General features: G+C 40.5%; 1 protein-coding gene across 5 annotated transcripts in view; it reads left to right on the forward strand.

Moving 5' to 3' along the window:
- iqck (IQ motif containing K) overlaps positions 1 to 12589 on the forward strand; it is a 100219-nt gene that overhangs the window by 79134 nt on the left and 8496 nt on the right. For all 5 annotated transcript variants that reach the window (XM_043712177.1, XM_043712178.1, XM_043712179.1 and 2 more), the window contains one exon: positions 1192 to 1306. In XM_043712177.1, the coding sequence (XP_043568112.1) occupies positions 1192 to 1306 (115 nt within the window). The remainder of the gene's footprint in view (positions 1 to 1191; positions 1307 to 12589) is intronic.

The raw sequence follows: 12589 nt of genomic DNA on the forward strand, positions 1-12589 counted from the left end.
TACATGATCATCAAGATTCCTGAACAGAAAAAGCTTCATGCTTTACACTCCATGTCCCACTGGTGAATGCTTCTGCAATCTACATGGGAAAACAGGAACATAGGAACAAGTAGGCCATTCAGCTATTCCATCTCTCAATGAGATCATGGCTGATGTGTGGCCTAAAGCCACATACCTGCCTTTGGTCCATATCCTATAATAGTTTTGCTTAACCAAAACGTATTTATTTTAGATTTAAATTTAGTGGCTGATCCTGCATCCACTGTCATTTGTAGAAGAGTGTTCCAAATATCTTTGTGTGTGGAAATGCTTCCTAACATCTCTCCTGAATGGTTTGGCCCTAATTCTCAGACTGTGCCCCCGGTTCTAGAATCATTGGAAATAGGTTATCTTTATGTATCCTAAGGTTTCAGATTGTTGTTAACCTTTTAAATTCTAGAGAATACAGGCCTTTTTTGTATAAGCTTTCCTCATAACTTAACCCCCTAAGTCCAGTTTATTATTCTAGTAACCTACGATGTACACTCTCCAAGGCCTGTATCCTGCCTAAGGTGTGGTACCAGACCTGCTCACAGTACTTCGAGTGGGCTGTAACCAGGGTTTGTGTAACTGCAGCAAAGCAACTGCATCCTTATACTCCAGCCTTCTAGATTAAGAGAGACTATACAAATGGGGGAGTTACAGAGAAGCTAGTTCAACTAGTTGGAACATCTATGATTATGAAGAGTCAACAAATTTGAGACAGACCTTTCAGGAGTGAGGTTAGCCAGTATCTTCATGTGCAAAAGGCAGTAGAAGTTTAGAACTTTCTTCTGCAAATCTGAATCAAACACATATGTTGGAGAAACTCAGCAAGTCTGGAAGCATCTTTAGAAAGAGAAACTGAACTAAAATTTCCAGTCTGATTTGACTCTTCTTCAGAGTTACATGGAGTTAAGTTGCGAATCTGCTGTAAACGCTGAAAGAGGCTTCAGGAGTTGCCCAATTCCTGTTCATGTAATATGCTTGAAGTTATGCTATTGAAGCATGAGTTCTAAATTGAAATAGCAGAAGAAAACAGTGCAACGAAACACCAGAACTGTTTAAATCAATTCCTTTCAAAGTGGCCCAAACAAGACAGGTTACCAAAACTTTAAAAAAACTTGAACAAATTTTTCATGTTTTTGAATGTGTCTGATTGCACTCTCACAGGTTCGCTGTGATTCAGAAATACAAGAACTGCGGCAGTGGCAGAAAGAACTAAGAGAAGAGAACAGAGGTTTTAAGGAAAAAATAATTAAATTTTGGGCTGATCAGGAATCTAAAGGTAAGATAAGTTTGTATCAAAACTTGAACTTCAGTGTATTGTATAAGATAATTCAACAGATTTCTAGAGAGTAATAATATTCTGAGGTAAATGTGACATTAAGTTACCATTTCTCCTTTTTCTGTCAGCACTAATTTGTTCCAGTCAAGCAGGATCATTTAGTCACTGTCGCATAGTTCCTTTCAATTGAAAATAACTCGCATTGTAATCCAGACCTGCACTAATCCAGAAATATTTGAAATTTTCCACATCAGTTGGTGAGCATTATTCTAAATAAAACTGGAATAAAGAGCTAATCTTCATAATAGTGATCATGAAATTACATTTATTTGGTAAATACCCATCTGTTTAATGAATGTCCTTCAGTGGAGAAAATCTGCAACCTTTACCAGGTCTAGCCTACGTGTGACTCCATACTCAAAGAAATGTGATAGGCTCATAACTACCATCTCAAATGGCCTAAAAGGTTATTCAGTTGTATTAAACATCTAATAAAGGGGGATTGAATAAGAATTAAATCAGACTGATCACCCTTTTTGAGTGTACTTATACCACTAGGATTACAGTGGTTCAGAATGGTGTCACCTGTTCGAGAGCATGTAAGGAATGGCTATTAGTATACTGCTCATGTTTCAAAAATAAATTATAAAGAAAAAAATGGTCTGAAAATATGGCAGCTTTCAAAATGGACAGACAATGACTCTACCAAATTAACCCTTGAGATTATGTTGCAGTGAAATAAATACCAGGAGCACAAATGATGAGAGAATCTTGGTTCCTGCTTTGAAACCAGGAGTAAGAATGAGAACAGGAATTCCATTTCACAAGTCTACGTTGATTCTGCCAAAACAGAGTATGACTTTCTAAATGCCCTATTAGCTCATTCCTAATATTATCATATTTTCCTTACTATTGATGTCAGGCTATATGCTCCCTGCTGTCTTCATCCTTTCTCGAATAGCAGTTTTCATTTATTACCATCTAATCCGTAACAATAATCTACTAGAGGATTTAGAGAATTCCAAGAGATGCAGTCTCATGCATCCTCAATCTCTGCAGCCACCTCTTAAAAAAAATCAGGCAGCAGGAATGTCTGTCCTTCTTCTGTTCCCTTCTTCCTTCCTTCAACTCCCTCACAGGTAGCAATCAGCAAAACCAATTCATCTGTTGTAAACTTTCCCTTTTCATAGAACATTGAGCAGTACTGCACAGTACAGCCCTTTGGCCCACAATGCTGTGCCGAGCATTTGTCTTAATCTAAGATCTATATAACCTACACATCCCTCAATTTACTGCTATCCATGTGCTTGTCCAGCAGTCACTTAAATGTCCCTAATGTCTCTGACTCTACTACTACCACTGGCAGTGCATTCCACACACCCACTACTCTCTGCGTAAAAGAACCTTCCTCTGACATGTCCTCTGTACCTTTCTCCAGTCACCTTAAAATTATGCCCCCTTGTGACAGCCATTTCTGCCCTGGGGAAATGCCTCTGACTATCTACTCTATGTATGCCTATTATTACCTTGTACACCTCTATCAAGTCACCTCTCTTCCTTCTCTCCAGTGTGAAAAGCCCAAGCTCACTCAACCCTCATAAGACAAGCCCTCCAATCCAGGCAGAATCCTGGTAAATCCCCTTTGCACCCTCTCTATAGCATTTACATCCTTCTTATAATGAGGCATCCCAGAACTGGACACAATATTCCAAGTGTGATCTAACCGGGGATTTATAGAGCTGCAGCAAAACCTCACAGCTCTTAAACTCAATCCCCCTGTTAATGAAAGCCAGAACACCATACGCCTTCTTAACAACCCTATCAACATGGATGGCAACTTTGAGTGATCTATGTACGTGGACCCCAAGATCCTGCTGTTCCTTCACACTGCCAAGAATCCTGTCTTTAACCCCAAATTCAGCATTCAAATTCGACCTTCCAAAATGAATCACCTCGCATTTATCGAGGTTGAACTCCATCTATCACTTTTCAGTCAGCTCTGCATCCTGTCAATGTCTGGTTGTAGCCTGCAACAGCCCTCGACACTATCTACAACAGCACCGACCTTTGTGTCATCGGCAAACTTACTAACCCACCCTTCCACTTCTTCATCCAAGTCATTTATAAAAACTATAAAGAGTAGAGGCCCAAGTACAGATCCCTGCAGGACACCACTGGTCACCGACCTCCAGGCAGAATACTTTACATCCACTACCACTCACTGTCTTCTTTCAGCCAGGCAATACTGTGTCCAGAGAGCCACATTTCCCTGTATTCCATACTTCCTAACTTTCTGAATGAGCCTACCATAGGGAACCTTATCAAATGCCTTACTGAAATCCATATACACCACATCCACTGCTCAACCTTTATCAATCTGTCTTGTCACATCCTCAAAGACCTGAATAAGGCTTGTGAGACATGACCTGCCCCTCTCAAAGTCATGCTGACTATCTTTAATCAAACTATGATTTTCCAAATTGTCATAAATCCTATTCCTCAGAATCCTTTCCAGTACTTGCTTACCAAAGATGCAAGATTGACTGGTCTCTAATTCCCAGGGATTTCCCTATTTCTTGAACAGAGGGACAACATTCGCCTCCCTCCAATCATCCAGTACTACTCCTGTGGAGAGTGAAGGTGCAAAGATCATCGCCAGAGGCACAGCAATCTCATTCCTTGCTTCCCGTAGTAACCTTGGATATATCTGGTCCGGACTTATCTTGATGCTTCCCACAATTTCCAACACATCCACTTTCTTAATATCAATCTGTTCAAGCCTATTAACTTGGTCCACAGTGTTCTCACTATCAACAAGATCCCTCTCCCTAGTGAATACCAAAGCAAAAAAGTCATTTAGAGCCTCCTGCATCTCTTCAGACACCAGGCACAAGTTCCCTCTATTGTGCCTGATCAGCCCTACCCTCTCTCTGATCATTCTTTTATTCCTCACATAAATGTAGAACGCCTTTGGGTTTTCCCTGATCCTTCCCATCAAAGCTTTTTCGTGCCCCCTCCTGGCTGTCCTCAGTCCATTTTTGAATTCTTTCCTAGTTACTCTATAATCCTCTGAAGCTGTGCCAGATCTTTGCTTCCTCAACCTTAAGTAAGCTTCCTTCTTGCTCTTGACAAGAAGCTCCTCTTCTCTTGTCATCCAAGGCTCCTTCACCTTCCCATTTCTTGCCTGTCTCAGTGGTACAAAGTTATCCAACACTCACAACAAGTGCTCCTTAAACAGCCTCCACATTTCAATTGTGCCTTTCCCATAGAACAATTATTCCCAATTTATACTCCACAGTTCCTCTGTTATAGCAGTATAATTTCCCCTCCCCCAATTAAATACCTTCCCATACTGTCTGTTTCTATCCCTCTCCATGGCAATGGTAAAGGTGAGGCAGTTGTGGTCACTGTCACCAATCTGTCTCCTGGCCTGGCTAGTTTCTGAGCATCAAATCCAATATGGCCTCCTCCCCCTAGTCGGCCTATCTACATATTGAGCCAGGAATCCTTCCTGGACACACCTGAAAAAACTGGCTCCATCCAGACCATCTGCACTAAGGAGGTTCCAATCAATATTGGGGAAGTTGAAGTCACCCTTAACAACAACTCTGTTGCATCTGCACCTTTCCAAGACCTGCTGTCCAATCTGTTCTTCCATCTCTCTGCTGCTATCGAGAGGTCTATAGAAAACACCCAGTAAAGTGACTGCACCTTTCCTGTTACTGACTTCCGCCCATACTGACTCAGTAGACAAATCCTCCTCAACAACCTTCTTTCCTGCAGCTGTGATGCATTCTTTAATTAACAATGCTACTCCCCCTCCTCTTTTACTCCCCTCATTGTTCTTTGTAAAATATCTAAACCCTGGAACATCCAGCAACCATTCCTGCCCCTGTGAAATCCATGTTTCCGTTATGGCCGCAATATCGTAGTTCCAAGCTCTGATCCATGCTCTAAGTTCATCACTCTTATTCCTTACACTCCTTGCATTGAAACTGACACACTTTAACCCATCCCTTTGCCCTATCAACTGTGTATCTTTCCTGACAGACTTTCTGCATTCTATTTCTGCCTGTTGACAACTACCTTCTCCTCTCATCTGTAGCTCTGATTCCCATACCCCTGCCAAACTAGTTTAAAAACTCCCAAAGTGCTCTAGCAAATGTCCCACTCAGGACATTCTCACATAATTGTTAGAAACCCCAGAACCTATTAAACCTCATGTAAATGGTCTTTAATGATGGTCTGAGTGATAACTGTTGCTGAGCAACTGATCTAAACCCTAAATGTTTAATTTAGTTTCATCTTTGTGAAATGTTGCTAAATGTTTCCCTTATGATTAGTTCCTAGATTTTTAAAGTAGGTTTTTAAGTAGTTTTAAAAAGTTTTAATATTTGTTCATGATATTTCAGCTTTTACAATAAAATCTTGTGCATGTCCCAATCTTTGTCTTGCACACTATGAAATGTTTAAAAAGTGATTTGATTGTTAGTGCTTTTCATTTCCTGGTTCTATGAGAATTATTGAATATGATTAGCTGCTTGGGCATCCTGTAACATCATTACAGTTCATCTTTGGGAATTCCCAATAAAGAATTAAACAATAATTTGGGGCGGCACAGTCGCTCAGTGGTTAGTACTGCTGCCTCACAGCGCCAGGGTCCCAGGTTCAATTCCAACCTCAGGCGACTGTCTGTGTGGAGTTTGCACATTCTCCCCTTGTCTGCGTGGGTTTCCTCCAGATGCTCCGGTTTCCTCCCACAGTCCAAAGATGTGCAGGTTAGGTGAATTGGCCATGCTAAATTGTCCATAGCATTAGGTGCATTAGTCTGAGGGAAATGTGTCAGGGTGGGTTACTCTTCGGAGGGTCAGCGTGGACTTATTTCCACACTGTAGGGAATCTAATCTAATCTAATAGAAAGGGAATAGGAGCCGAAGTAAATTCTACACTCCATTAGGCCTGCATTAACTCCACTTTCCTATCCACTCCTTAATTCCCTGATAGACCAAATTTCCCAGCTTTAAATATTCAACAATGGAGCATCCATATCCCTCCAGTATTGAGAATTCCAAGCATTCACAACCTTTGAATTGAGTAAAGTTTCCTCCTCTTGATTGTCCCCTTGTCCTGAGACTGTTGCTCCATGTTTTAGATTCCCTAGTCTCAACCCTTTTGAGGCCATTCAAAATTCGATACGTTTAAAATGAGATCATTGCCAGTTCTTCAAACACCATCTACATTCAGTTGCACATTGAGAGGAAACTTCCTTGCCACAGAACTCTCAGCACAGTTTTATTCAGGGTCAGCGGTAAGTATCATTGGTTTGCCAATTAAAAGCAATACCATGGATGCTGGAGGTTTGAAATACAAAAACAGAAAATGATGAAGAAACTCAACAGGACTTGCAGCATCTGTGGAGAAAGAACCAGAGTTAATGTTTCAAGTCCAGTATGATTTCTTCTGAACTCCTTGCTTTACCACTGACTGCAAAATTCACGCCGTCATTTGATTAAAAAAACTGAAAGACACAATTATAAATCCACATGTATAATGGCTGTTGAGAGTCATATGAGATAAATCATCCACCAGTTGTGATAAACACAACAGACCTGAGTTAAAGCAGAACTGACAGGGCCTGGACAGTTTGGGATTATTCTGTAGTAGGGCTTGTTCATCATTTGCCGAATGTAATCTAACTGTGATATTCTATAATGTATCAATATGAAGTATCCGGAGGAGGAAACAATGAGCTGAACTCATAAAGGGGTGATTATTAAAAGCTGAAGATGCACACTTTCAAGCTATTAGTATAGCGAATGAGACTCTCATTGATAAATGTTTCTCTCATCCACCCACTGCATAAACAATTCTCTCAGATCTTCTTCACGCTTTCAAGAAGGATTCTTTTATTGATGTTGCCTTGACATACTATGAAAAAGCCAATATACAGGTAGACAACCCTTTATCCAAAATCTCAAAATCCGAAAAGCTCTGAAATCCGAAGGTTTTCTCGTGAAGTTTTCTTTCTCATCAAGAAGGTTGTTTGGCGTGTAAACAGTTAACCCAATTTCACACCCACCCGATGCATGTCACTCAGATGTGACATGGGGTGGACGCAGCCCAGCACTGGCAGGCTTCAATTCTGTCTCAGGGCCCGTAGTAGACATAGTGAGTTTGCTGTTCGGTAAGATTTTTAAAAATTTTACTGTTGAACTGTCACTTATTCCAAAATTCAAAAAGTTTTGAATTCCAAAAACCAGCTGGTCCCGAACATTTCGGATAAAAGAATGTGTGCCTGTACTATCATCTACTGATTATATCATCAAAAATCACATGAAATCATTCTCTGAACAGCAAACTAGCTTGTTACGAGTTTTGTTCCCTAAACTATGAAATGTGATTATGCATGTATATTACCACTGTTTTGCACCATGTTGTTTCTCTTTTGTGATAGCACAGACTCATGTGATCTGTGGTCGAAAAGTGTGGCACTGGAAAAGCACAGCAGGTCAGACAGCATCTAAGCAGCAGGAGAGTTGACATTTTGAGCATAAACCCTTAATCAGCAATGTCTTCATCAGGCATTCCTGATAAAGGGCTTATGCCTGAAACATCGACTCTACTGCTCCTTAAATGCTGCTGACCTGCTGTGCTTTTCCAGCACCACACTCTCGAATCTGACTCTCCAGCATCTGCAGTCCTCACTTTCTCCTCATATGATCGATAGCCCAAACTGGTATTTCCTTGATGTGCTTTTCTGGCTCTGTCACTTCTCTGATTTTGAATTTGGCCTGATGTGAGTTACTTTCTTGTCACATGGGCATTATTCATGGACAAAGCAAAAATATGGTCCAGTACCTTTCGGTGAGGAACGCATGCACAATTAAATTTGAATATCTAAAGTCTGTTTTGAAGCAGTATCCTCTGCCATTGATTTGCAAAACTGAAATCTCATCTTTATCTGCTACTCTGTTCTTTAATCATTACAAGCAAGAGTATCTTTTTTACTTGATATGTGTTAACAAATGACAAGCAACTTATTGGGCACCAATAAATAACTAGTGTATGAACAGAGGGTTATTATTTCAGCTTTTCGGTTTTTCAGGAAGATCTTAAAAATGTAATTTTACATTATTTTCTCTTATTCTTCTTCATGAAGGTACACCATCATTAACTGTTGTTATTTCTACTGGAACCTACGCAAAAATAAAAATTTGGCATAATTACCAAATCCATTAGTGGCTAGACATTTGTAAATTATTCACTACCCTATGGGCAGAAATCAGGCTTAATTTGATTATATAGTGACCGAGAGAGAAAATTTCTGCTCTTTTCAGTTTGCAATATTAAACAAAATAAAAAATGTATTAATAATACCACCACGTGAACAGTAGAAATCTCAGTCCTTCAGAAATGTAGAAATTTTATGATAATGGATTTAATAGTAAACATGGGCACAAACACATTTTAGCTGGCTTTTATAAAACATCTTTCCCCGTGCGTGGTGATTTGTTCATTATAAAATACAGTTTGAGCAATATAGTGAATTTCAAATATTTCTGTGTTGATCTTGACTGATGAATAAAACCTAGTTCCCATGGCTTTCATGTTTTATAATGTGTTTTACTCTGATCATGGAATACCTACTGTTTGACTTTGTAACATTTTAATATTGTGTGTGTATGTTGTGTAGCTGCAAGACGTTGCTACAATGTCAATGAGGAATGTGTACGCTGCTATTTTCAGCTGGTGTGTTAAATGTCTAATGAAAGTCAGAGTTCAGATTTCACTGAGTCAGACTCTATTCAAATCCATGTAGAAATAATTCTTCAAGGACAGAACATGGGTTTGAGTTGCCATGGCTGCATTCATTTAACTATTAAAGCTACAGAAGTGCCCTTATAAGGTTTGTTTAAAAATATGTGTTGGAATCTGGGCATGATTCTCTAGACCACTACTTATTCTCTGTGTTATCCTTGAAAAAGTGGTGTGATGTGTCTCAGTCTCTCACATACTTTTGATGTGTCTTAGTCTGTGCAATGGAAGTACTCATGGTATATTTGTGACAGGTCCAGTTGAGTTTTTAATCTTTAATGGGTATCTGTGAAGATAGTTGAGCTTTCGGTGTTACTATTGTGGATTGATATAAAATACGTCTGTGCGGAGTTTGCACATTCTCCCTGTGTGGGTTTCCTCCGGGTGCTTCAGTTTCCTCCCACAGTCCAATGATATGCAAGTTAGGTGGATTGGTTATGCTAAATTGCCCATAGTGTTCAGAGATGTGTAGGCTAGGTGCAATAGCCACAGGAATTGCAAGATTACAGAGATAGGGTAGGAGGGGTGGGTCCGAGTGGGATGCGGTTTGGAGGTTCGATGTGGACTTGTTGGGCTGAATGGCCTTTTACCACACTGTGGGGGTTTGATGATTCTGTGAGAATGGATTGATCATGCTAACAGTCAAAGAAATGGTTCATCAAATCATCGCAAGTGCACATCTAAATACAGCTTAAATGGTGTAAGGATTTCTGGCTCCCCCACACTTTCATAGACATCATGTTCCTGATTCCTACCATTCTCTGGATGAAAACAAATCCTTTACATTTCTGTAAACCTCCTACCCCTTAAATCTATGCTCCAGGGTCATTGGTCCCTCCACTAAGGGGCAACGTTTCTTCCAGACTACCCTATGTCCCTCATAATTTTATGCATTTCACCTCCCTCCCCCCACAGCTAAATCTCCAGGGAAAACAGCCCCAATCTCTCTTCATAACTAAAATTCCTTAGCCCAGGAATCATCCTGGTAAATCTCCTCTGCACCCTCCTATGTTCCCACCTATAATGTGGATTCCAGAATTGCACACAGTACTTAGCTGTGGCTGAAGCAACATTTTATACTGTTACAATATAACCTCCCTGCTCTTGAACTTTATGTCTTAGCTAATGAAGGCAAGTATCCCATCTGTTGAGACATCAACTCCCCTGCTCCTCAGATGCTGCTTGACTTGCTGTGCTCTTTCCAGTTCCATGCTTTATCGACAACCACTTTATCTATCTGACCTTGTACTTTAAGGGACTAGTGGATATGCACAACAAAACAGCAGATTGTACAGCTTTTACAGTAGACCATCAAATAGTTAAAAGAAGGTGGGGGAAGAAATATGAAACAAAATTTATGGCATGAATGAAGGACATCAAATAACTTGTAGTCATGCCTGAGCTTCTCCAAAGACTGGAAAAAAGTGATAAAGAAAAGGAGATAGAGAATGGAATATTTATACTGTTTGCAGGATGCTTTTTGTTGAATATGAATAAAGGCTAACATAAGATGGAGCACTGCTGGATATAGTAATAGGAAATGAACCAGAATAGGGAAGAATATTAAGCAGAGAGTGATAGCAATCACAGCATAATAAAGTTTAAGACAAAGATTTGAAAGGAATATATAAAACAATGACCAAAGTGATAAATCGGGGAAAACACTGAATTTAAGAAGACCATAATGGATCCAGGGAAAGAAATAGGAAAAAAACTAATAAAGAATTAGAACTGCAGTGAACAATCTAGGAAATGTTGTCTAGAGTCCAGAGATGACGTCAAGTTTGTAAATAAGAACAACTACCAAGATAAATAATGAAATCAGGTCAACATTGAAATTAAAAAGAGACACATATAGATTAGAGTATCCTTGAAAAAGTGGTGTAATGTGTCTCAGTCTCTCACATACTTTTGATGTGTCTTAGTCTGTGCAATGGAAGTACTCATGGTATATTTGTGACTGGTTCAGTTGAGTTTTTAATCATTAATGGGTATCTGTGAAGATAGTTGAGCTTTCAGTGCTGCTATTATAGATTGATATAAAAACATCTGTGGAAACAGGTCCTTCGGCCTAACTCGTCCACACCGACCCTCCAAAGAGCAACCCACCCAGACCCATTCCCCTACCCTGACTAATGCATCTAACACTATGGGCAATTTAGCATGGCCAAATTCACCTAACCTGCACATCTTTGGACTATGGGAGGAAACCAGAGCACCTGGAGGAAACCCACGCAGATACTACAACTAGCAGGACTACAGAACTTAGATGTGATCTGTTGGTTGAGATCGCTTAGCATGCTGTTTGGCATGCAAGTAGTCCTGTTTGGTAGCTTCACCAGGTTGGCACCTCATTTTCAGGTATACCTGATGCTGTTCCTGGCATGCCCTCCTGCACTGACCTTTGATCTCTGGCTTGATGGTAATGGTTGAGTGGGGGATATAGAGTCATAGAGATGTACAGCATGGAAACAGACCCTTGGTCCAGCCCGTCCATGCCGACCAGATATCCCAACCCAATCTAGTCCCACCTGCCAGCACCCAGCCCATATCCCTCCAAACCCTTTCTATTCATATACCCATCCAAATGCCTCTTAAATGTTGCAATTGTACCAGCTCCATCACTTCCTCTGGCCAGCTCATTCCATACACGTACCACCCTCTGCGTGAAAAAGTCCCTTAGGTCTCTTTTATATCTTTCCCCTCTCACTCTAAACCTATGCCTTCTAATTCTGGACTCCCCGATCCCAGGGAAAAGACTTTGCCTATTTACCCTATCCATGCCCCTCATAATTTTGTAAACCTCTAAATTGCAGGCAATATTCCAACAGTGGCCTAACCAATGTCCTGTACAGCCGCAACATGACCTCCCAACTCCTGTACTCAATACTCTGACCAATAAAGGAAAGCATACCAAACGCCTTCTTGACTATCCTATCTATCTGCGACTCCACTTTCAAGGAGCTATGAACCTGTAGGGTCTCTTTGTTCAGCAACACTCCCTAGGACCTTACATTAAGTGTATAAGTCCTGCTAAGATTTGCTTTCGCAAAATGCAGCATCTCGCATTTATCTGAATTAAACTCCATCTGCCACTTCTCAGCCCATTGGCCTATCTGGTCAAGATCCTGTTGTAATCTGAGGTAACCATCTTCGCTATCCACTACACCTTTAATTTTGGTGTCATCTGCAAACTTGCTAACTGTACCTCTTATTGCTCGCATCCAAACCATTGCCAGGCCATGACGTTACAGATTGTGATGGAGTACAATTCTGCTGCTGTTGATGACCCACAGTGCCTCATGGATGCCCAGTCTTGAGTTACTAGATCTGTTCGAAGTCTATCCCATTTCGCACGGTGATAATGACACACAACTCGCAAAACTAATGTAATTTACAAAATACCATGCAAGAACGGTAACAAACATTACATTGGACAAACAGGCAGCAAACTAGCCACCAGAATAC

Source organism: Chiloscyllium plagiosum, chromosome 21, assembly GCF_004010195.1.
Source record: "Chiloscyllium plagiosum isolate BGI_BamShark_2017 chromosome 21, ASM401019v2, whole genome shotgun sequence".
Classification (NCBI taxonomy): Eukaryota; Metazoa; Chordata; class Chondrichthyes; order Orectolobiformes; family Hemiscylliidae; genus Chiloscyllium; species Chiloscyllium plagiosum.